Source organism: Hypomesus nipponensis, chromosome 8 (genome assembly GCF_054491055.1).
Source record: "Hypomesus nipponensis isolate SF chromosome 8, ASM5449105v1, whole genome shotgun sequence".
In the NCBI taxonomy this organism is placed as follows: domain Eukaryota; kingdom Metazoa; phylum Chordata; class Actinopteri; order Osmeriformes; family Osmeridae; genus Hypomesus; species Hypomesus nipponensis.
This window is the reverse complement of record NC_140368.1, coordinates 6,260,552-6,282,500: the sequence shown is the minus strand read 5'-3', so window position 1 is coordinate 6,282,500 and position 21,949 is coordinate 6,260,552. Positions and strand designations below refer to the sequence as shown.

The following is a 21,949-nucleotide window of genomic DNA, read 5'->3' as shown; positions in this document are numbered from 1 at the left end:
CACGATACACAGACCTGTACCAGCCTGTGAGGTTTTCTCCCTCTTCCTCATCCCTCTTTCTCTCTCTCTCATTTAATTCAGTTCCCCTGCCATCTGGTAAAAATTCCAAGGGAAACTGAAATAATTTGCTCTATAGAATGTGAGCCCCCCCCATAACCAATCACACACACACCTCAATCTTGCTGACTGTGCCCCCCCCACACACGTTTTCCTGTCTGCAGACATTCCTGAGATCCCAGAGAGCATTAAGTTTTGCAAGGCGTTGGAGATCGCAGACTTCAGTGGAAACCCCCTCTCCAGGTTTGTGGTACCCTCCATCTCTCTCCACCTTGACACTCACAAACACATGTTTGGGTTCAACCAAATTGCCCCCGAGGGGAAAGTGAAGCGGTCGATTGCGTTTCACTCTCATGCAGCAACACCCAGCACACGTCTCTACATTTCTTTGGTTGTTGCTCTGATTCTGAGTTTTCCCTGTGTGCCCCCTCTTCCCTGTCAGGTTACCCGACGGCTTCACTCAGCTCCGAGCGCTGGCTCACCTGGCACTCAACGACGTGTCACTGCTGGCGCTGCCCAACGACATCGGGAAGTACGTATTCACAGACACACATTCACAGCCATCAACCCCCACCCCCAGAGGGGCCTCCAGACTGGGCGAGGGGCCACTGTTAGGCCTGACCAGATGGATCACCCCCACCCTGCCAAGTCCACCCGCTCCAACAGACCTCCAGACTCCATCTGACTCACTAACCACTCTCCTCCCCCTCTCTGTCATCCTCCTCTGCCTCCTACGGCAATCCTCATCTTCATCCTCCTCCTCCCTTTCTCCTGCTTTTTCCCTCCTCTCCTTCCTCTCCGTTTCCTTCACTCCATCCTCTCCTTTCCCCTTCCGTTTGTTTCACCCACCCTCCACCCCTCCTCCGCCATCCCTGCTCTCCTCCTCCTCCCCCCCTGCTCTCCTCCTCCTCCTCCCCTGCTCTCCTCCTCCTCCAACCCTGCTCTCCTTCTCGTCTGGCCTCCTCCTCTTCCACAGCCTGGCCAACCTGGTGACGCTCGAGCTCAGGGAGAACCTGCTCAAGTCCCTGCCCACGTAAGTGCCCCCTCCCCTGGGTACAGCTGCTCCATCTGCAGCCCCCCCCCGTCCTCCATAGCAGCCTGAGGCGCTACCTGCTTGTTAAATACCTAATCACCGCCGCAGCACCACACAGCTGTAGCCAGGATATGATCTATTAGCATGTCTCTCTCTATATCTATATACATAGAGCCTCAGAGCTGCTAATGCATTTAGCTCATGAATAGGGATGTAGTCTCTTAGCAAACAGCGTTAAGTGTTTCCACTGGCTGTCCTAGACTGCAGGCCTAGTAGGAGAGGCAGGATTGTGATGTGTCGGCTGCAAGGCTGGCTGCGACACCCCAGCCCTTGACCTCACTGTCACACAGACTCACTGCATGATGGACGAGGCCGGAATCCTCTGCATCTCTAGTCCAGACTTCAAAAGCACCTGTGCTCTCTGTTGTAACATTCTCGACATAGGCTTCATATGAATGAGAGGTATGTGAGGTATGTGTCAGACAGACAGGGAACCGCCTGCATGGTTGTGGATGTTTCTGAAAGGGCGTGTGGTCTGAACTGGGTGTTCTCTGACTGATGGTTCTGTCTCCATTCAGGTCGCTGTCTTTCTTGGTCAAACTGGAACAGCTGGACCTGGGGAAGAACGAACTGGAAGTGCTGGTGAGACTCGCTTTAGTGCACAAACAGACGTTATATTTGGGATTAGCAATGAGTTGGACACATTCACTCTCCAATCATGGTTCCAGGCCACTTGTTTACCCCACAAATGGACATATTTGACCTGTCGTTCATCCAGCCCACGGCACACACGTAACCTAACTAACCCAGCTGACATGGGCCTCAGTCCCTGATGGAAGTCTAATAAACAGCAGATATGTTGGGACCTGGGGTGCTCTGTTATCCCTCCAGTCAGGCTGTCTGCATGGGAACGCCTGTGTGTGTGTGTGTGTGTGTGTGTGTGTTGTGTGTAAACAAGGCCTTTTGATCTGAGCTGGGTGGAGGCAGAGCACACAGGTGAGGTCATTCTGTAACCATACCTGCCTGCTGATCTACCTGCCTGGCTGTCGTACGCCCAGGCCCGTCTGTCTGCCTGCCTGTCTCGCTCGACGCCTGTCTACCTGCTCTCCCCCAGTCTGCCTGGTAGCGGAGAGGGAAACTGTATTTGGAGCGTATGATTAGTGTTTGTGTGTTTACCTTGGCAACAACCCCCATTTCCCCAAAGATGGATCTGACACGGCCTATATGCAGCGTGTTTGTGCTCCAACTTGGCTCACTAAACTTAATCACCTGTCTAATGTAGCACAACAGTGTCAAGATAACAGACATGGCCTCTGTTTGCTTAGCTTATGATTTTTTCCTCTCCATTTCTCACTTTTCCATCTCTCTCTCTCTCTCTCTCTCTCTCTCTCTCTCTCTCTCTCTGTCTCTCATCCCTCTGTCTCTCTCTCTCTCTCTCTCTCTCTCTCTCTCTCTCTCTCTCTCTCTCTCTCTGTCTCTGTCTCTCATCCCTCTGTCTCTCATCCCTCTGTCTGTCTCTCTCTATCAGCCGGACACTCTAGGTGCTCTCCCTAACCTGAGGGAGCTGTGGCTGGATCGCAACCAGCTGTCCTCTCTACCACCAGTGAGTAGCAGCCCGTCTTCATACCTGTCACCTGGTTCAACCCATTACACCTACACAACTGGGTTACTGATGTGTGTGTGTGTGTGTAGGAGCTGGGGAACCTGCGGAGGCTGGTGTGTCTGGACATCTCTGAGAACCGGCTGGAGGAGCTGCCCTCGGAGCTCAGTGGTCTGCTGGCCCTCACTGACCTGCTGCTCACACAAAACCTGCTGGAGATAGTCCCTGATGGAATAGGTGAGGAGGGAGGGAGGGAAGGGTTGGACTGGAGGGAATGGAGTGGAGGGGGTGGTGAGGGGGGACGATGGAATCTGTCCTATTGTGTGGAGGCTTGTCAACTTTATCATCATGTCACGTCATTGTGGGTGTAAAGCAGGCCGTTTTAGCTGCTTTGTCCAGGTGTCGTATCTGTCGGAAGCCCATGGGCTGTCCCATTGTGACTGGGGACAGGGGATACCCCTCTGGGTTTCCATGCAACAACACTGCCCTCTACTGGAAACGCAGGGCCTGGGACTCATGAATAGGGGAAGGTTGTGCCCGACTCAAAGTCTCGATTAAAATACTTAAGAAATTTGAAGCCATCACTAATCTAACACTGGTTATCATTAATCTAACTCTGTTGGACAGGCTGAAAGGAAGTTATCCGTTATCCAGCATTTACCATCCTACTCTATCCAATCAGTGATCTCTCCAGAGTGGAGAGGGAGTGGGACTGATGGGTCTGTAATAGTGGGCTGTTGTCGGTGAACTGAATCCTTTTGGTGTTCTGTGCTCAGGCAGTCTGAAGCAGCTGTCTATCCTGAAAGTGGACCAGAACCGCCTCACCCACCTCAGTGACTCCATAGGGGAGTGTGAGAACCTGACAGAGCTGGTGCTGACTGAGAACCTATTACAGGTACGCACAACCCGGACCTCCAGAGCCCACAGGCCAATGATGGAACACCAACACAAGAACCTCCTTCACTGACATCTTTGAACCACGTTGGAGAGTATGTGTTTGTGTAAACAACTCTTCCCCTCTCTTTCTCTCCTTCCCTCTTTCCCTTTCTCTCTCCGCCCTTGCAGACTCTGCCTCGCTCGCTGGGCAAGCTAAAGAAGCTGACCAACCTGAACGTGGACCGGAACCGCCTGGGCAGCGTCCCCAGCGAGCTGGGCGGCCTGGCCAGCCTCAACGTGCTCTCCCTCAGGGACAACCGGCTGACCAGGCTGCCCGCCGAGCTGGCCGACGCCACGGAGCTGCACGTGCTGGATGTGGCGGGGAACAGGTAACCTCCGCCTGAGCGCCGTGCTCCAGACCACTCTCACATCCTGCCTCACCGGGCTCCAGTCTAGCCTTCATTGAACCTCTTAGGTTGGCTTAAAGGTTGTTTAGATTAGTCGATGCAAATTATTTTATATTAATTTGAAGGTCAGTTCCGTCTGGTCAGGGACAAAGATATTTATATAAAGGTTTTTCAGCCTTTATCGTTGACTGTTTTCTGTCCCTCTTTGTTTCACCTACTGGTCTAAACCCCCCCCCCCCTCCTTCCCCCAGACTCCAGAACCTTCCATTCGCCCTCGCCAACCTCAACCTGAAGGCCATGTGGCTAGCAGAGAACCAGTCTCAGCCCATGCTCAAGTTCCAGACCGAGGACGACGAGAGGACAGGGGAGAAGGTCCTGACCTGCTACCTGCTGCCCCAGCAGCCCTCTCCTAGCCTGGGTGAGTCCTCCCCAGCACCCTGACCCTCCACCAGCACCCACAGCTTCCCCTTCATCAGCCATCTCCATAGCCGTCATCTCTCTCCCCCCCCCCCCCGGCCCTGTGGTGAGTGTGACTGTGTTCCCCTGTCTCTGCTCCAGAGAACCTGCTCCAGAACAGCGTGGACGACAGCTGGACCGACAGCAACCTCAACCGCGTGTCTGTCATCCAGTTCCAGGACGAGACCAAGGGCGAGGAGGAGGATGACGAGGCAGCGGCCGAGCGCAGGGTGAGTGAGCCGCCCGTCCATCTGGGGCCTCCGTCTCCTAGGAAACCTGCACACCAGTCTCCTGGGAAACCTGCACACCAGTCTCCTGGGAAACCTGCACACCAGTCTCCTGGGAAACCTGCACACCAGTCTCCTGGGAAACCTGCACACCAGTCTCCTAGGAAACCTGCACGCAAGTCTCCTAGGAAACCTGCATGCAAGTCTCCTAGGAAACCTGCACGCAAGTCTCCTAGGAAACCTGCACGCAAGTCTCCTAGGAAACCTGCACGCAAGTCTCCTAGGAAACCTGCACGCAAGTCTCCTAGGAAACATGCACATGAGTCTCCTCAACTGAAGTGGCTCACAGAGGATGAGGGAAAGGAAGTCAGTCAAGGGAATGTTGTTGAGGAGGGCTGGAATTCAGCTGCTGTTAGGAAATCATACTTTGAATTGAACTAGAAGCCGTTTCTTTCAGAATGAAATAGAAATAAAAGGAAAAATGCCCTTGGGATGATGACCAAGAGAGCACACTCGGTGTGCTACAGTGACTCTTAGCTGTCAGTAGATCAGTGTTTTATGTGTGTCTTTCGACATGCCATGCAGTAGTTAGTCCTTGGCTTGTACTGCAAGTACTTATCTGATGCCCTCAGGGTCTTCGCTTTGTGTCTGACGTGGTGATTTACGCCTGCATGTAAAACTGACTGACTACCTTTGTGTGTTCATCCTCCCAGGGTCTACAGCGCAGGGCCACCCCCCACCCCAGTGAGCTGAAGGTGATGAAGAAGGTGATAGAGGAGAGGAGGAACGAGGTCTACTCTGCCAGGCCTGATGGAGAACTGGACTCTCCAGGAGCAGAGGTTAAACACACACACGCACACACAGCCTCACATACACATGCACGGCCTCACACACACACATCCTCACACACTCACGGCCTCACACACACACACACACACATTCACCCTCACGTATCGTGCGATGGTCGTTTGCAGGAAAAGCGGCTGAGCGGTCTGTCCAATCAGAGCCACGACTCCCAGGCGTCCAACAGCACGGCATCGGCCAACTCCCACGAGGAGAGGCGGGGCCTGATCCCCACGGGGGAGGAGCTTGTGGAGGTCCGGGGCCGAGAGGAGGAGGAGCTGGACGAGATGGAGGTCGAATACATCGAGGTGAGGACATCGAAAACCCTCCCATTCCAATCCAACCTGCTCAGCGCACTCACCGCCATGGACTGTTCCGTTCTGTTCCACTCATTGCTTGGCTGTTACTCTTACACTCGGCTGTTCCCTTCCTGCAACCCCCCCCCCCCCCCCCCCCAGCCCACGGTGCACTTTGCGGAGGAGCCCATCATCCGCAGCGGCGGCGGCGGCGAGATGGAGGACGGCGAAGAGGAGGGTGAGCCCAGCGAGGACGAGGAGGAGCGGGAGGGGCGGCGGGCGGCGCTCTCCTCAGAGAAGCAGCGACTCATCAGGAAGGACACGCCGCACTACAAGAAGCACTTCAAGATCACCAAGCTGCCCCGGCCTGAGGCGGTGGCTGCACTGCTGCAGGGCTTCACCCCCGAGGGCCGCCCCCCCCCCACGCGGGCCCCCGAGGAGGACGACGAGGAGGAGGAAGAGGAGGACGAAGAGGAAGAGGAGGAGGAAGAGTGTAATGTCACCCCTCAGCGACACCACAGGGTAGAGGTGGCAGAGCTGGAGAACAGCCGCCACCTACAGGTCAACTCCTCCCTGCAGCCTGTCAAGGTAAAGGGGGGGAGGGAGGGAGGGGGGTGGGGAGGTTTGTTTGTTTAAAAAAATGTTTTTTAACACATACAAATGCACAGACACACGATCCAGCAGGTCTTTCCTGTCACGCTGAGCTTTTTTCGCCTGGGGCCTGGAGCCTGGCCTGCCCCCACTGCCTCTATGCAGCCTAGAGACACCCCGATGCATAGAAGCCACCTGCCTCTCTCTCTGTCCCTCTGCAACCTGCACTCGGTTTGGACTTCTCACAGCACGTGGATGTCAGGGGGATGCCATCGCATGCAGTGCTGTGCAAATTCAACCTTTTTGCCAGAGAGGAGGAAAGAAAGAAAAAGAAAGAAAGAAAGCGATTGTTGGCACTTTGCAGGAACGTTCTACCGGGAGATTGCACTTGCAGTGACGAGAAGTCTTGAATCACTGACCAATAATGAATACGAGTCATGAATGATCTACAGCCCTTCCAAACCCTATCAAGCATTCATGTGAGAATATTCACTCTACCCTACAGTTGAGTCTCCTCAGAGCACAACGCCCCCTGGTGGCAGTTTGGAGTTCTTACACCCACTCATCTGCACACCATCTCCTTCCCTGGTTTACAGCCTCAAAGGACTGCAGGCTTGCTCCCTTCCCCCATACCTCCCTCCCTCCCACCCCCTTTCCCTCCCTCCCTCCCTCCCTCCCTCCCTCCCTCCCTCCCTCCCTCCCTCCCTCCCTCCCTCCCTCCCTCCCTCCCTCCCTCCCTCCCTCCCTCCCTCCCTCCCTCCCTCCCTCCCTCCCTCCCTCCCTCCCTCCCTCCCTCCCTCCACCAACACCACATGCGATCCTCCCTCCTCTCCCTTTCCCAACCACGTTTTAATGAAGGCCAGACCATATATCATTATTTCACTGAGAATGGTACACTTAAGTTGTAGTTAACTTACAATTACACACAGCTTTGTCAGTACAGGTCAGAAGTATGTTCCGTTATTGGGTAACTCATAATTCTTACAGTCCTTGCCTCATCTGGACCAATAAGAAAATACCAATTTCCTATGTCAAATGACAGTTCCCCGCCCCCGAATTCCAATGCCTACCCCTCCCACTGTGGGGTTGTAGCCCCGCCCCTACCACACCTCTGTCCATTCCAGAACTCTGCTTCTTACCAGATAGTTTACTGTCTCCTGTTTTTAATTTGTAAATTACTTTTCCCTCTACCTGCCTTCGTGTGAGAGTGTGTGTATAGAGACACACAAAGGATGACCGTGTGAATGCTGTGGTTGATGTAAACTGCTTTTTGTTCAATTGAGCACCTTTTAATCTGGAATGATAGTGGAAATCATGTTGGCGATCATCTGACAACTGCTAACTAACACGCAGACTGATGGATGGATGTGTGTGTGTGTGTGTGTGTGTGTGTGTGTGTGTTTGTCTGTCCTCAAACCAACCCAGTGTTTTGGGGGTCAGAGCCGCTCAGTTGGAAATATCGAGACCTGGGGGGGCTTCATGTAGTGACTGTAGCTGATGGACGGGATTAGATCCAGATGATTGGAACCACCACAGCTGATTTTCAAATGGTTTATGGATGCAAGGTTTTATATGACGGGACTGATGTCAATTTAAGTAATTCGCAATTTTGTAGATGTTGGGTGTGCTCTACTGTAATGACAGTTGGATGATTTTCTTTCCAACTATTTGATTCAAATATATATATATATATGTGTTGACACAGTAATTGGTGAAAGGGTACTTTGAAATCAAAGGAATCTGCGTATACCACGTATACTAGCATAATCATACAAGCAAAATCATGTTTGTGATGATTTTACATCTGAGGGTGGAGGGAACATCTGAGGGAGGAGGGTACAACTGAGGGTGGAGGGTACTTTGGTTTAGTAGCTGCTGCTTCCACCCCCATCCCCCCGCTTTACCCCCTCACTCCCCTCTTTGCCCTCGAGCTGGTGTCCCTGTGGGGCCTGTAGCTGGTCTCATCCTGGGTCTCGAGTTTTTACCTGTGCCTGCGTCTGCTTCTGGTGTCTGGGGGTGGATGTGTGAGTGTGGGCCTGCTGTCTTGGTTCACTTTGGACCACAAATTGAAGACCCCAAATCCACACACCGTAAGCCCCTGGTGGAGATGGACCTACATTCAATTATACACCAGATGTCAAATATGGACACGCAAGTGGCTGTGAGACTGTGAGGTGTGTGTGTGTGGTATCGTTATTTGAAGTGTGTGGGTTGTATAATGTTTTAATTTATCCTTTTTTTTTTTTTTTTGGAGGATGCGAGTGCACATTTGTTATTTTGGCCTCACTAATCTGCATGCTTCTCGCTGGTTCCTGTCCTAACAGGGGGTGTCATTTGATCAAGTCAATAATCTGCTGATTGAGCCTGCTCGAATTGAGGAGGAAGAGGTCTGTACCTATTCTCTTTCCCATCCACTCTCCCCCTCTCTTTCCCTCACTCATTCACTCATCACCCACCCTCTCACCTGCTCTCTGAGGGGGGGCAAAACAACAACGACACCAACCCAAAACAACAACTCACCGAAATCCATGATTAATCCAAGCCAATCGCCAGGGAAATGCTCATCTCAACTCACCCTTGGAGCACTAGCGTGAGAGAACCTGTAGGGGGTGATGCTGTAGCGGCGCTAGCGTAACAATTCATCTCATGCGTCATAGTCTAATTATACACTGGAAATAGAAGTGGGTGGCGGTTATATAAAAAATGTAGTCGTTCGTGAATAACATTTATATCCCTCCCCCCCCTCCCCAAGATGGGATTTTCTCTTGAGGTACCTGGAACTAACTGTCCTTCCAGGGCTGCTAGCGACAACACCGTCAGGTCATTCAACCCATCAACAGGTTCTTCCAAGCTAGAACTCGTCTTCTCTTCCACCCTTCGTCTTCCTCTCTTTCTCCGCCTCCTCTTCATCCCCCCTGTTCAGGCAGTGTGGCCGGGAGTGGCTGGACAGGTTTTGGCGTCGATGGGGAGGAGGAGGGGGGGGGGGGGGTGAGGTTCACACAGACCCCCCCCCCCCCCCCCCCCCCCCCCCTCCCAACCTCGCAGGGTCAAGCCAACAAGAGGAGTTGGAAAGTCCGATTCTATGTGTTGAAGCATAACTAGCACAATCCTTTCCGTGAGCATCTGGTTAGCGAGATGTTTAGCTTGTTGCATCTGTATTCACGATGAATTGTATATGTCTGCGTTTTGATGCACACACATTTCATGGATGTTTTGTCCTTAGCACCCACTGTAACCTACTTGGGACCAGTGCAGTCCCTCTGGTCTGTGCTTGTGGCGGCCCTAAATTGCGAGAGGGCTGTGTGTGTGTGTGTGTGTGTGTGTGTGGAGGGGGGGGGGGGGGGGGGACGCATGCAACTCTACTGAGGACGCCACACGAATGGTTAGCAATGCTTGACGCGTGCGTACGACGCGTTTGTGCCACCAACAGTTGGATCGAGCGAGCAGACGTTGTGTCACAGGTGCGAGCGAGCAGACGCTCCTGTTCACACGGACAGCCCACCTGGTCCTTCTCCCAGCCTCCTCCTCCCAGCCTCCTCCTCCCAGCCTCCTCCTCCCACGCCCAGACACCCCGCACTCCTGTGCTCTGCTCTTCCAACACTCCCCCACTCATCTTTCACCCTCATCCCCACTTTCTCCCACTCTCTGCATGGCTTGCGCTTACTGCATTCACACATCTAGTCTGACACGCACACACACACACACACACACGTACGTGTTAAGATGTTCTATGTTATCTTACCCCTCTTGTTGTGCCTGTGTCGTCAGAGTCCCGTGACCCGCTATGTTACAGACCCATCTCTCCACTCAGCACAGCTGTGTCTGACGTGTTTGTAATAAATGTATGATGTCGTTTGTTTCATCATCGTTTCCCCCTTCACGTACCTGGGCTAATGTCAACACAGTGCGGTGAACATGCCCCACTTGAGTTGAGATTAGCCTGGAGATCGGTGTGGCCCCTGTCTTTCTGTCTGTCTGTCAGTCTGTCCTTTGCCTGGTCTGTCAGTTTGTCTGGTGTGATTCTCCTCTGATTGGCCAGTCGTGAGGGGGAGCAGGGGGGTTCACCCCCCTCACACAACAAGGCTCATGAAACCACACGCGTACAGCAACGGATCAGTCCCCACATACACACACACACACGTGTATATATCCGTCCACCAAGTCACCATCAGACTCCCACATCCCCACTATCAGGTGGTTAACGATGGTTAGAGGGATGCACTGGGGTTGTGAGCCCTCCTTCCCCCGGGCCTGAGGGCAGGGGTGTTAAAGTCCCATCCCCCACACACACATTCACTCCCAGATAAGCTGACCCTAGCCCCTCCGTGTCCCCCTGCAGCACAACCTGACCATCCTGCGGCAGACAGGGGGCCTGGGCATCAGCATAGCCGGAGGCAGGGGCTCCACGCCCTACAAGGGAGACGACGAGGTAGGAGGAGGAGGGGCCTCCCAGTGTGCACTGTGCCCTCATGTGCCCTCATGTACGACATGGAACAGTTGCTAGGGGAGGTTGACCCGGCCGCGGGGGGTCTGTCTGTCTGTGTGTGTGTGTGTGTGTGCAGGGGATCTTCATCTCCAGGGTGTCTGAGGACGGACCTGCAGCCAGGGCCGGGGTCAAGGTCGGGGACAAACTCCTGGAGGTGGGTGTCACACGCTGGCGCTTCGTCTCTCGGCCCAACTCCTCCATAACGCGGACCTCTCGAGTGACTGACTTCCTGTGTGGCTCCCTCCCCCAGGTGAACGGCGTGGACCTCCACGGGGCGGAGCACCACACGGCGGTGGAGGCCCTCCGCAGCTCGGGCTCCTCCGTCTCCATGACGGTGGTGCGGGAGCGCATGGTGGAGCCGGAGAACGCCATCACCACCACGCCCCTCCGGCCCGAGGACGACTACTTTCCCCGGGAGCGGCGCAGCAGCAGCGGCCTGCCCTTCCTCATGGACGCCAGCCCTCCTGCCCCCCGCCACCGCCTCTCCACCTGCCTGGTCCGCAACGACAAGGGCCTGGGCTTCAGCATAGCCGGGGGGAAGGGCTCCACCGCCTTCCGTACGGGGGACACGGTGAGAGAGGCGCGCGCACGGGTGGAGATCCCCCATGTGATCCCACAGTACCGACACACGTGCCTTCTGTCAGCGTAAAGCTGCAGTACAACTCAAACACACACACAGACGTGTTCCACCACCTCGCAGCCACACGCAGCGTGTCGGCCGTGTGTGTGTGTGTGTGTGTGTGTGTGTGTGTACAGTAGCCGGCACATGGGGGAGGCGTTGGGGCTCCTGCAGCTCCCTGGGATGAATATTTCATAGGCCAGGCCCTCGGTGGAATACCATGCATGGTGTCATGTTTTCCCACGCGAGGCATGAGGCGTCTGTTGAGAATGGGCCACCAGCAGTTGAGACAGGCACAGGTTTGCAGGTCGTAGACCTGGCGGAGGTCGACCTGTTGCAGGGCGAGTGAGGTGATTAACGCTCCTCTTCTGCGATCAGCAAGTCCCCCAGGTGGTATCTTCACCCGCTCTGATGGGATCTTTAATAACCACTGCGTTTTGTAGCCATCGTCAGGGATACAGATATGAATAGCAAGCCTTGACACCTGATCGTTTGTTGGTGACGGGGCGGGGCAGGGGGGGCGGGGTGATTGTATTTTTGGGCCACATCATTGGCTGGCCTCATGCAGCAACACTCACACACACACACACACACACACACCGTTCAGAAAGCCTGAAGAGGACAGGGGAGAGGAGATACTCACACAAACATACCTGGAGTACAGAGGAACTGTAAGTTTACTGCACGTCTTAGCTGGTCTCTGTGGTTTCTTCACCTGTTGGAATGATCTCTGATTGTAAGCATGGATGTTGGGTACATTTGACATTGTATTCATTGACGGTGGAGGTGGAAAGTCCAGATCAGAGTGGTTGTGTTGATGTCCTTGCAGGCTAGATGGGACTCCAGGGGAGGCAGGTCTAAGGACACATGGCCATGAGGTCACACTGGTTTGGCTCTGTTGTGCTTTATGACACTGTGCAGCTTAGCAGTGGTTTATATTCTGCCTGGAGTGACATTAGTGGGGCTCTGTCTTAATTGGAGTGGCTGAGTTAGTCATTGACATTAGAGGGGAAAAAAGGTCGAGCCATTTCGCTGACAGTTCCAAAGTTCTTCCCAGAGATCTCTAGCTAGGTATTAAGCTGGTGTTAGTGACTGAATGAGGCTTATATTTAGACTGTGAGGTCATCATCATGGGATATGGTCCCCTACTGACCCTCTGACAACCCCCACACACACACTCACACACACACAGACTCACACACACACACACACACACACAGACTCACTCAGACTTGACTGGCTGGCATGGTTTTCAGCATGGAATTGCAGCCTGTTTCCGCAGTCTCCTGTCAGTTTCCCCTTAGATGAGAAAACTTCCCAAAAAAGCCTAAAGGCTGGACTAGGAAGGCTTGAACATCATCTCACCCCAATTCTCTAGATGGATCATTTAAAATCCACCGGTGACTTCATGTAAAGTCTGTATAAACAGCCAGTACCCTAGATTCTTCCTGATCCCATCCCACCATACTTGGACCACAGTGTTACACTGTTGAACTGCTGCTGCCTCTGCACTACTGCTGTGTTCAATGTGGGCTGAGTGTTTCTCTCTCTCTCCTTCATCTCTCTATCTCCTCTCGCTCTCTCTCTCTCTCTCTCTCTCTCTCTCTCTCTCTCTCTCTCTCTCTCTCTCTCTCTCTCTCTCTCTCTCTCTCTCTCTATCTCTCTCTCTCTCTCTCTCTCTCTCTCTCTCTCTCTCTCTCTCTCTCTCTCTCTCTCTATCTATCTCTATCTCTCCTCCCTCTTTCCTCTCTCTCTCTCTCTCTCTCTCTCTCTCTCTCTCTCTCTATCTCTATCTCTCTATCTCTCTATCTCTATCTCTCTATCTCTCTATCTCTCTATCTCTGTCTCTCCTCCCTCTTTCCTCTCTCTCTCTCTCCATGTCTTTATCTCTCCTCTCTCTCCTCCATCTCTCGCCCAGGCTATCTACATCTCCCGCATCGCCGAGGGCGGGGCCGCCCACAGAGACAGCACGCTGCGAGTGGGAGACCGGGTCCTCTCCGTGAGTCACGCCTCCACACCTCCTCCCCCATCCCTCCATCCCTTGGCTCCAGGGCGATGGCCCGGTTTGACATCCACACAGATGCTTCCTTCCATCCTCCAGGGAAAGATCACTGACCTGATATAACGGGATTGGTCGCATCTGTGTTGGCAGCACTCGTTTAGCACCCATCCCGTCATATTCCATCACAAACGGACATGTGATGCGTTCTCGAGTATTCAAACAGAGCCCCAGCGGTGTGCTGCCGTCGTGTGTCACTTGGTCGGGCTTAGCCTAGCCTAGCCTGCGTGTAGCATGGTAACATCATTGTTCCATGAATTCCCCATGATTTATTCACATCTGCATTGATTTCGGGGGTGTGTATCTCTCCTACTGTGTTGACACGTGGCCTGGGCTCTGAGTCATAACATTCTCTCTTGTCCTCCTCCTTTTCTTCTGAGGGAAACTAGGAAGTGAAATCTCTCTTTCTGCTCCCTCAAATGTGTCTCACGCACTCTCTCTCCCTATCCGCGCCCCCCCCCCCCTTCTCTCTCTCTGCATGGCCACTAATGCACAAACCATCTCCTTGCCTGCTTGGTGATGGGGGGCGTGGGGGGGAGGGGGGTGAACAAACCCTCTGTGCCTGCTGTTATGGTAACCGCATGTATTACCATGGCAGCAGACGCAGCAGCATCTAATCAGCCAATGGTAAGAGCCGGTACTGACGGGTCAGTGTTGGCTTCTGTATGTCTCCCTCAGGTCTTTAATAAGTCAGCTAGACTCTCGAGCATCACTCAAACGCATGGACTGCCCCTAATAGTAACATTTAGTGTATGCTAAGCTAACCAAAAACCCAAATATGTTTTGGCAATACCCTTAGGAGAAGGTTAGTCCTCTGCTAACATATCTATGTGCTGAGGAGATGGCAGGGAACACGGCGATCCAGTGATGTGGGCGAGGACGTCTTATCACGTGCGGCTGGCCTCTGCTTCCACACAGACTCACTGGCTTGGCGCTCATATGGCAGCCCTTAGCTCCTCCCACTGTCCTTTCCCCCCTCCTTCCCTGCTCGCTGTCTTTCTGCCTGTCTCTCCTCTATGGGTGCTGGCTCCCTTCCTAATATCACACTCACTGTGGTGCTGCACTCATGCCTGTGGAGCACCCCCGCAAACTTTATAAAGTGTTAAGTGAGATGTTTCAAATCTATTTTGAAGTATTTGCATCGAGAAAGAACTTTTTGTCTTCTTCTCTTGTTTAGCTGTGAATCGTAGAAGTTATTGTGACAGCTCACGTTTCGTCCTGATCATTACCCAGCATGCATTTGTGCTGGCTGCTCCTGAGTGGCCGGTCCTAATGAATGTGGGCTCGTTCAGCCGAGTGCTTATTGGCCAGTAGGACTGATGCCCGGGTTGGTTTTGCTGTCGGTGCAGATCAACGGTGTAGACATGACAGAGGCCAGACATGACCAGGCAGTAGCGCTGCTTACCGGCACCTCCCCCACCATCGCCCTCCTGGTGGAGCGGGACCAGGCGGCCCCGGGGGGCTCCCCGGGCCAGTCCCGCGCCCGCGCACACTCCCCTCCACCTCCAGAGCCCTCCGACTCCCCCGACCAGGAGGACCCCACCGACGAGCGCCTCTCCCCCCACGGGAACCACCTGAGCCAGCCGCTGGAGGATGAGTACCCCATAGAGGTGAGGCTGCATAAGAGGGACGAGTTCTCCAATCGAGGTGGGGGAAGGGGATGAGGGTCAGGACTTGTGGGTAGGTGATGGTGGGTAGTCGATGAATGGGTTATTGGTTTTAATGGGGGGGTGGGGGGGGGGGACACCTGTGTGAGCTGTGGATTTGAAGCTCCAGTTGTAATCAGTCTTCATCTGGTCCTCTCCTCCAACGCTGTCCAGCTCCAGAGAAGATGGTGCACGGTATGAGGGCTGAGAAGGTTTTCTGTTCCCTACAGCAGAGCTAGGCTCTCCCACCCTGTTCCTGGAGAGCTCCAGTGCTGTCCTGTAGGCTAGGCCCGTGGTAGACCTGACCCGTGGCATGTCTCATAGACTTGAATGTGGTTTGTTTTAGCCCCCCACCCTAGCCTCCCTTCCTGTTTTCCCCCCCACTTTGGAGCAATGGGAAATGATGCTGTGCCTTAGTTCTCGTATTCCTCTCTCCGTAGGAAGTGATGTTGGTGAAGGCAGGAGGCCCTCTCGGGCTGAGCATTGTGGGAGGCAGCGACCACGCCAGTCACCCGTTTGGCATCAGTGAGCCGGGGGTGTTCATCTCCAAGGTGCAGCCGGAGGATGTCTCCTCTGCTTCTGTCCCGTCTGTTCATCCATAAATCAATCGCTCTCGTATCTGTCTTGTCTAATCTCTTCTCTCATCCCCCTCTCCCTTTTCTTTTACTCTCTGTCTCTCTCTCTTTCCTGGTGTGTTCTGTCCGCGTCAGGTGATTCCGCATGGCCTGGCGTGTCAGAGCGGCCTGCGTGTTGGAGATCGTATCCTGGAGGTCAACAGCATCGACCTGCGGCACGCCACCCACCAGGAAGCGGTCAGAGCTCTGCTGTCCAATAAGCAGGAGATCCGCATGCTGGTGCGCAGGGACCCCTCGCCGCCAGGGATGCAGGTAAACACACACACACACACACACACACACACACACACAGCCTACACACACTTTTTTTTACTATGGTATACTGTGTCTGACCTGTGTGTCCATATCAGGAAATAGTCATCCAGAAGCAGCCAGGAGAGAAGCTGGGCATCAGTATCCGTGGCGGTGCCAAGGGCCACGCTGGCAACCCCTTCGACCCCACTGACGAGGGCATCTTCATCTCCAAGGTGCCTCCCCTCCATCACAATATCAATGGATTCATTTACTACACTTATTATCTGGTTACCACAACTTTTTTTTTATGCAATTTTTTTGTATTTTTATGAATCTTTTGTATACCTGAACCATGAATTGGCCATCGTTATTTCGAGGACTTGATGTTATTCCGCCCCCTGCAGGTGAGCTCGAGCGGTGCGGCGGCCAGGGACGGCCGTCTGCAGGTGGGCATGCGCATCCTGGAGGTGAGCAACCACAGCCTGCTGGGGATGACCCACACGGAGGCGGTGCGGGTGCTCCGCGCCGTGGGAGACACCCTGCTCATGCTGGTGTGTGACGGCTTCGACCCCGGCAACGCCGCCACCATAGAGGTGAGCTGGACGGAGGGACGAGGGTATATAGAGGCGAAATGTTTGCCTGGGTGGGCTGGGTGAATAAATAGATGTAAAAAATGTTTGTGCCGCGGTAACCATGGTCATTGGCCTGACATGGACACGTTCCTGTGTTTAGGCTTCACCTGGAATCATCGCCAACCCGTTTGCCGGGAACATCGTCCGCAAGAACAGCATGGAGAGCATCTCATCTATAGACAGAGACCTGAGCCCAGAGGAGATGGAGATACTGCAGAAGGTTCGAATCTCACACGCATGGACCACTAACACACGTTGACCTCACTAAATCACACTTTTTTCCACACACAACTTCTGTCAGGAATGTGCAGGATAAAGAGAACGTGTGTGTGTTGTGTAGGAGTCGGAGATGGTGAGGGAGACGTCCCAGTGGGAGAGAGAGGAAATGGAGAAAGTGGTGAGTGGCGACAGGAAACGCCTGTGTCAGGTCGAAGACAGGAAGTAGCCGGATTCCGGTTCTTCTTCTCTGTTTAAAGATGGCTTACGTAGCTCCTCCTCTGCTTCATGGCCTCATATAGTGACGTCCTTTTGAGCTGGCATGCTGTTTTTTTTTTCTGTCACCGCGTCCCAGACCGGAGCACTTTCTAACGTGTGTGGCTTCTATCCTCTCTCTTCTCTCTACCCCTCTTTCCTTGTCCTCCCCTCCCTTCTTCCACAATGTGTTTGGATCCACCATTCCATACCCCTTCATCCCGTCCCTCCACCTTCTTCTTGTCCTTTTCACCGTTCATTTGACTCTGCGCATCCCTTCGCCCTTCCACTTTTCTTTCACTTTGCATCCTCATTGTGTGTGTGTGTGCGCGTGGCTGGGTGTGGCTGAATGTCCTCCCTCCTCCTCCTCCTTCCCCCCTCTATCGTGGTGAAGGAGCGCATGCGTTTGGAGCGAGAGGAGGCAACGCGTCTGCTAGAAGAGGAGACCGAGGTGAGACGCCCCCCCCCCCTCCCCCCTGCCCCTCTCGGGGGCGAGCCTGGGACCCCCTACTCCCTGGCGACCAGGAGAGGGGGTACGGGACCGGGCAGGGCTAGCTGCCTGCCCCTCAGGAGCTAACACACAGGAAGGGTTTGCGTTGTCTGTGAATGCATGGGGCTTCAGTGCTTGTCCACCTCCATCTTGATGGTTGCCACAGAGATGAGAGCGTGTCTCTGAGTAGGTGATGGTCTCCAGGTGGGTGGGAATCTCACCCTGGTGCTCTGCTCTCTCCTCAGAGCCTGAGCTCAGGGCCGCTCAAGCTGGACTACAGGACCCTGGCAGCCCTGCCCACCACCAGCCTGCAGAAGGTCAACAGGGTAAGGCCTCCTACTCTTTAGTTTGGTTTTAGGATTCTTTTTATTTTTATTTTTTTAAGGGATGAAAGCAGGGTTATGGCATGAGTAAGCTTGGTTGTTCAAACTGGCATTCATACCCCGAGGGCTTGTTCAAACATAGATGTGCAGATTTACGGCTATGTCCTAGTCCCTGTAATCCTAGGCAGGGCTGTAAAACTTCTGGATTTGTTATTCCGTACCCCTATTGGAATTGGCCTTCAGGGCCAGAATAGCCAGCCCCCCCCCCCGCCCCCCTCCCTCTTGGAATCCACTGTGTGTTTCCCCCGGGAACTCCTCTGTGACCTCTGACCCCCGCCTAAGCAGGTGCCTCGGTATGGTGGAGGGGGAATGTGAACACACACACACACAAAAACATCTTGGTGTCCTGAATTCCTCACCACCAAAGTCTCTGTGTCACACCAAGCTACAAACCAAGAGATGGGATCCGCTGGACAAAGTGAGCACACCCTCCCCAGTCACCTTCCCCCCCCGTCAGGAAAAAGAGAAACCCACAGCAACACCGAACCCCAGCTGTCAGGCCTGAAGGAAGGACCCACCCCACTGAGAGAGTCAGTTAAGAAGACCAAAACCAACACCAAGGCTGTTCATAAGGCTCTGGTGACATGGAGAGAGACGTGCTTTAAAACAGTATATAAGCATTAGCAACGACCATTAACTTCCACAGCTAAAATAGCTGGTGTGGTGAAGGAAAGGCCCTTCAGGCCACAAAGCTCTTTTCTCCAGACTCTGGGCTGATAGGGAGAGGTGTGAGGGGGAGGGGGGGGGGGGGCAGCTGGCCGCCCCCCTCTCAGCCTCTTCTTGTGGGGCTTATTTTAAACTCCGTCCTGGCTGTGATTGGAGGGTGTCTGGAAGGGAAGGGAGAGGTGGGTGGGTTCAGGCTTTGAAAGGGAGGGGAACACTCCCCCCCCCCCCCCCACCAGACATGGAAAAGTGTCCCAGTGCGGGCAGCCATTGTCCCTGGAATAGTTCCATGTGCGTGGACCTACTGTACTGTTCGGTACTGCAGCCTCTGGTCCTGGTTCCAGTCTTGTCTCCAAACCAGAGTGAGTATGCCTGGGGTGGATCAGCTCTCTGTCCTGCTCGCTCTATCACTTCTGATTTCTCTTTCCTCTCCTTCTTTCCTCTCCTTCTTTCCTCTCCTTCTTTCCTCTCCTTCTTCCATGTGTGTGCGTGTGTCGGATCTCATATTTGGCTGGCTTTGGGCCCCTACTTCTGTCTGTCATATTTGTATAGTACTGAGGACTATCTATCTCATTGAGGAATTTAGCTCTCGTGTGTATGTGATGTCCACTATCTGTTCTGACAATCACTCATTCCTGTTAATACTTTGTTTCCTATGGGTCAAGCTGTGTCCTGTTTAAGTCCATACTGGGCCATGTTCTCCCGGTGGTGCTTAACTTACATATCCCTGCTGCTGTTCCTATGCTGGGCCTGGCTGGGCTGTGCTTTAGAGATAGACAGTACCCATGTAGGCACCATAGGACAGAAAGAGCTAGAAACAGCAAACTGACTGTTTGTTCTTTGGTTCTGATTTGTTGGTTCATTCGTTTTCATTCATTTATTTGCTCAATTATTCATTCCATCCTGTCATTAAATGGATTTGGCAGTATATTGGAAATTAATACAAAATATAAAGTACGCTGCTGTGTTTGTGGTACAGTATGTAGAGATCCTGTTCTCTATTGCCGTGAATAGAGAGTGCAGTGTCATTCACCGGTTTAGTCGGTGACTCCTCCTAGCTCCGCCCATTCCTGGTCCCCTGGCTGAGACCTCATCGTGATGGTATGCTGGCATCTTAACACCCCCCTCCACCACGTCACCCCCTATTCCCAGCTGTCCCCCACTGTCTTATGTACCTCAGCCAAAAAAGTACTGGTTCACATTCCGCCCCACTGACCCCAATGCTACAGGCCACAGATACTGGCCTTGTCGAGAGCCTTAATAAGATGTGTCACAATGCCAGTTCTTGGAGGCTCTCTCCCAGACTGGTCAGGGGCAGCTGGAGACGTGTCATGGTGACTAATGCCAAGGCCATGCCTTCCCACGCCATGACACGGCTAGATCGCTCAGCGCACTGTTAAGTTTAAACCAACTGACCTTTCAAACCTTTGTGTATTTGTCAGAGTGCAGTTTGTCAGACAACAATGTTCTGCTTCTTAAACCCTCCCCAGCCATGGTACAGAGGATTAATACACGTGTTCTCTAACCACCAGTCACCCATATGAGGAACTTGGAGGCACAGATTCAGACAGGAGAACGATGTACTGGGGTTTAAGTGTTCCACTTCACTGATAGTTTGTGTTATTTTAGGGTGTGTGTGTGTGTGTGTGTGTGCGTGTGCACATTTACTGTACACGCCTCCTGGCTTGTGTGTCTTTATCTTCAGTGTGTCTCTAGTTAGAGAAGGATAGAGCTGCTATCACTTCTGCTCCCCTGTCTATCTCTCCCTTGCTCACTCTGCGTTGCTTCCTATCACTTCAGTCTCACTGTATCTCCCCCCTCTCCTCCCTCTCTCAGCCTCCTCCCCAGTTCTCCCCCTCTCTCAGTGAGGCTGATATCATGGAGACCCCCCTGCTGGTCCCATTAGAGCCCCTGGGCTTTGGCCTGGGCCAACCCTCCACCTCCCTCTACACGGACTCCCATGTCCTTCCTCCCTGTCAGACTCACCCCGCTCTGAGCTCAGAGAGGGACCCCCTCCATCCCTCCCAGCAACAACAAGCTGACTCGGCGGCCTCGGCCAGACAGGAAGTCCCGCCCTCGGCCGGCGAAGAAGAAGAAGAAGAGGAGTGCCTGGTGGACTCTCAGCCAATCTGCTTCAGCGAAAACCCTTTCCTGGTGGCCAATCGCAAGGGCAAGGGCCGCCCGTCTGCGGAGCGCATCCTATCAGGGCCTCCGGTGGGCTACGGGAAGCAGGGGCAACTGCAGCCCTGGTTGTTCAACAAGGCAAGAGGCCTGTGTGTGGGTTTGAAGCAGCATGGTGTGATGTCACAGCGGTCCGGACGTAGAATAACCCTCCTCCACCCCAGCCCCCTCGTCTCATCCAACCACCTGACCAACGTGCAGCTGTGTGAGCGTTTAACGAGCCTCATAATCATCGCTTGTTAGCTCGTGGGGGTCATCTCTTTTGAAAACTAACAACCCAGGATAATGAGAGCAGCATGTGGGTTTGATGTGGTGATGGAGAAACTGAGCTAAAAGTAAGAACATGTGCATATTCCAGAAGTGTCTTTGCTGGGAGCTGGGGTTGTATGAGAACTCAAACAGAAAAAGGAAAACTAGTCTTCAGAAACCAGTTAGTACTGTCAGGTCTGATCTTGTCTCAATGGGGACGCTTCGACCCAGAGCTCTTCAGCCTGGAGTTTTCCCATTTTCTGTTTGAGGGTTCAGACTGCTGTGGTGACAGAGCCAGGGAGCGGGGAAGCGGTTCTGTCCCCCTGGGCCGTCCTGCAGGGTGGCGCTCCCGCTGGCTGTCCAGCACCGTCAGGAATGTGAGGCTGACAGCTGTGAGGTGCAGTGTGAGGGCCAGCAGCCTCTGTGCTGACATCCAGAGTATGAAGCAACATGAGACTGTGCAGGATCGTGCACTGTATGGAGGAAGGCTGCTCCGAGGGGGCTTGTGGTTGATCCCACCGTCTACACCTCAAACAGCTCTGGAACCAAACGGCTAAACCCTTGTTGTTTTTCTTGTTTGTTGTTTGCACAAATCCCTCCTCCTATCACTGCACTGGCCAATAGACAAGGTGGAAGTGAGAACAGCTGCTCAAAGTGTGGCTGTGTTTTGTCTTCAGGCGCCTTCCACTGAACCCCAGAGGACAGAAAGCCCCGTGAGAGATGCCCCCTACTCCCCCAGCTTACAGCCGGTAAGCTCCACACACACACACACGCACACACACACATGTCAGTCAAGAGCCACCTCACCCCTCATA

At 53.6% G+C, this 21,949-nt stretch overlaps 1 protein-coding gene across 8 annotated transcripts in view; it reads left to right on the top strand.

Annotated features, from left to right (window-relative positions):
• Positions 1 to 21,949, top strand: part of scrib (scribble planar cell polarity protein) — a 57,681-nt gene that overhangs the window by 22,941 nt on the left and 12,791 nt on the right. For 3 of the 8 annotated variants that reach the window (XM_084703827.1, XM_084703824.1, XM_084703826.1), the window contains exons 3-29: positions 222 to 300; positions 500 to 589; positions 1,034 to 1,090; positions 1,669 to 1,732; positions 2,619 to 2,693; positions 2,783 to 2,927; positions 3,467 to 3,585; positions 3,756 to 3,955; positions 4,225 to 4,391; positions 4,532 to 4,659; positions 5,370 to 5,807; positions 5,958 to 6,383; positions 8,711 to 8,773; positions 10,726 to 10,815; positions 10,949 to 11,026; positions 11,123 to 11,443; positions 13,410 to 13,490; positions 14,900 to 15,160; positions 15,637 to 15,747; positions 15,907 to 16,083; positions 16,182 to 16,298; positions 16,470 to 16,658; positions 16,798 to 16,917; positions 17,038 to 17,094; positions 17,563 to 17,619; positions 17,904 to 17,984; positions 21,812 to 21,883. In XM_084703827.1, coding sequence (XP_084559953.1) covers positions 222 to 300; positions 500 to 589; positions 1,034 to 1,090; positions 1,669 to 1,732; positions 2,619 to 2,693; positions 2,783 to 2,927; positions 3,467 to 3,585; positions 3,756 to 3,955; positions 4,225 to 4,391; positions 4,532 to 4,659; positions 5,370 to 5,807; positions 5,958 to 6,383; positions 8,711 to 8,773; positions 10,726 to 10,815; positions 10,949 to 11,026; positions 11,123 to 11,443; positions 13,410 to 13,490; positions 14,900 to 15,160; positions 15,637 to 15,747; positions 15,907 to 16,083; positions 16,182 to 16,298; positions 16,470 to 16,658; positions 16,798 to 16,917; positions 17,038 to 17,094; positions 17,563 to 17,619; positions 17,904 to 17,984; positions 21,812 to 21,883 — 3,863 coding nt within the window. Of the gene's footprint in view, positions 1 to 221; positions 301 to 499; positions 590 to 1,033; positions 1,091 to 1,668; positions 1,733 to 2,618; positions 2,694 to 2,782; positions 2,928 to 3,466; positions 3,586 to 3,755; positions 3,956 to 4,224; positions 4,392 to 4,531; positions 4,660 to 5,369; positions 5,808 to 5,957; positions 6,384 to 8,710; positions 8,774 to 10,725; positions 10,816 to 10,948; positions 11,027 to 11,122; positions 11,444 to 13,409; positions 13,491 to 14,899; positions 15,161 to 15,636; positions 15,748 to 15,906; positions 16,084 to 16,181; positions 16,299 to 16,469; positions 16,659 to 16,797; positions 16,918 to 17,037; positions 17,095 to 17,562; positions 17,620 to 17,903; positions 17,985 to 20,552; positions 20,967 to 21,811; positions 21,884 to 21,949 lie in introns of all 8 variants that reach the window. The other 5 variants (XM_084703825.1, XM_084703830.1, XM_084703829.1 and 2 more) reach the window with 4 other exon arrangements.